Source organism: Palaemon carinicauda, chromosome 14, assembly GCF_036898095.1.
Source record: "Palaemon carinicauda isolate YSFRI2023 chromosome 14, ASM3689809v2, whole genome shotgun sequence".
In the NCBI taxonomy this organism is placed as follows: domain Eukaryota; kingdom Metazoa; phylum Arthropoda; class Malacostraca; order Decapoda; family Palaemonidae; genus Palaemon; species Palaemon carinicauda.
In genome coordinates this window covers 85,351,146-85,352,881 of record NC_090738.1, presented here as the reverse complement: position 1 = coordinate 85,352,881, position 1,736 = coordinate 85,351,146, and the positions used below count along the sequence as shown (strand labels likewise).

Here is a 1,736-nt window from a genome sequence, read left to right as displayed (position 1 = left end):
ATAAATGAACGACAAAGCCTTCAATTTTTTTTCACGGTTACTTCCTAACTCCACTTCAAAAGTAAACAAAAACGAGAGAGAGAGAGAGAGAGAGAGAGAGAGAGAGAGAGAGAGAGAGAGATAAACTTGGCATAGACAGAAAATAGAAGTGAACAAAATAATATACTACTCGTTCCTCCCGCTCCACTTCATAGACGTAGAGAAATAGACTGACATACAGACAACCGGACAGACAGATACACACTTCTCACAGAATCGGAAATAAGTTTAATCAATAGGTCAAATTGCACTCTTATTTCAAAGACAAGTTTAGGATTTTCATTCAACTGGATTTATTTATCAACTACTATCAAACCTCTCGAAATGAGAGAATCTGCTTACGAAATTTTCACTCTGCGAAACGATATGCAAAGAATTTCACGACTTGCATCACGAAAAATGTTTCGGACAATGAAAGGCTGTACAGTGCAAGAGCCCGACCACGTCTCAAACTGATTTTAAAATTCCTGCGCTGCCAGACTGTAAACTCGCTACCATCCTCCTGCTCTCAGATTGGTTATCTCCCTACTCGAATGCTAGTTACCACCATAAGATCCTGCTCTTCTATTGGTCAGCATCTACTGAACTCTATCCCATCATGCATCTTCGCATTGGTGTTCCTATGTCTTTTCGTTTCGGCAGCTGTATTGTACTCATTCACTGACTTAGTGTTCGTGATTTTGCTTTTGTAACAATTGCACTGTATTGTCTGTGATATTATGTTAGATCATTAGACATGGGTCCCAAGAAATTCACTGATGTCAAGGAAAAGAGGAGGATGATGCTTTCCATGGAGATGAAGATGGAAATAATCAAGAAATACGAGGCTGTTATGCGGTTAACGGTGATGGCAAAGGATTATGGCCAAAATCCATCTACGATAGGAACGATCATGAAGAAGATGGAAGCTATCAAGGCCGCCACCCCTTCTAAGGGAGTAACTGTTTTCTCCAGCAAGAGGACGCACGTCTACGATGAGATGGAGAGACTGCTGCATGTCTGGATAAAGGACAAAGAAATGGCTGGAGTCACTATCACCAAGGCAATAATCTGCCAGGAAGCCAGCGCCATTTTCGGAGATCTCGTGCATGCTCAGGCCGAAGCCGACACAGGAGAATGAACGTCAAAGCAAGCATCCCCAGAGTTCAAGGCTTCTCATGAGTGGTTTGAAAAATTCAAGACGCTCACGGATTCATTCAGTGGTGCGTCATGGGGAGGCTGCAAGATCGGACACGAAACCAGCTGAAGCGTTTGTTAAGACCTTTGACGAGTTGACTGTCCGGGAAGGCTACAGTCCCCAGCAAGTCTTGAATTGCGACAAAACTGGACTCTTCTGGTAAAAAAGCCCCCGTCAAACATACTTTATGGCAGAAGAAAAGAGGCTAACCGGGTATAAGCCCATGAAGGACAGGCTTACCCTTGCACTCTGTGCAAATGCCAGTCGGGATTTCAAGGTGAAACACCTGCTGGTGTATCACTCTGATACTTCTCGAGCCTTCAAGACCCACGAAGTCACTAAGGAAAATCTTCATGTGTTGTGGGGGACTAATGGAAATCTGGGTACCAATACAATTGTTCATCGAGTGGATAAATATTTGTTTCGGCCCGATTATGAAACACTATTTGGAAGAGAAGCGCCTCCCTATGAAATACCTGCTGGTGCTGGACAATGCCTCTGCTCACCCTCCTGCCATCGA

General features: G+C 43.8%; 1 protein-coding gene across 1 annotated transcript; it reads left to right on the top strand.

Annotated features, from left to right (window-relative positions):
• Positions 1 to 775: 775 nt before the first annotated feature.
• Positions 776 to 1,159, top strand: LOC137652854 (putative CENPB DNA-binding domain-containing protein 1). Its single transcript, XM_068386250.1, has one exon. It carries the CDS (start codon positions 776 to 778, stop codon positions 1,157 to 1,159), a length of 384 nt encoding a protein of 127 aa, XP_068242351.1.
• The last annotated feature ends 577 nt before the right edge of the window (positions 1,160 to 1,736 follow it).

Bases quoted from the DNA above. Each gene is read 5' to 3' on its own strand.
- LOC137652854 (XM_068386250.1), top strand. From the start codon at position 776: ATGGGTCCCAAGAAATTCACTGATGTCAAGGAAAAGAGGAGGATGATG.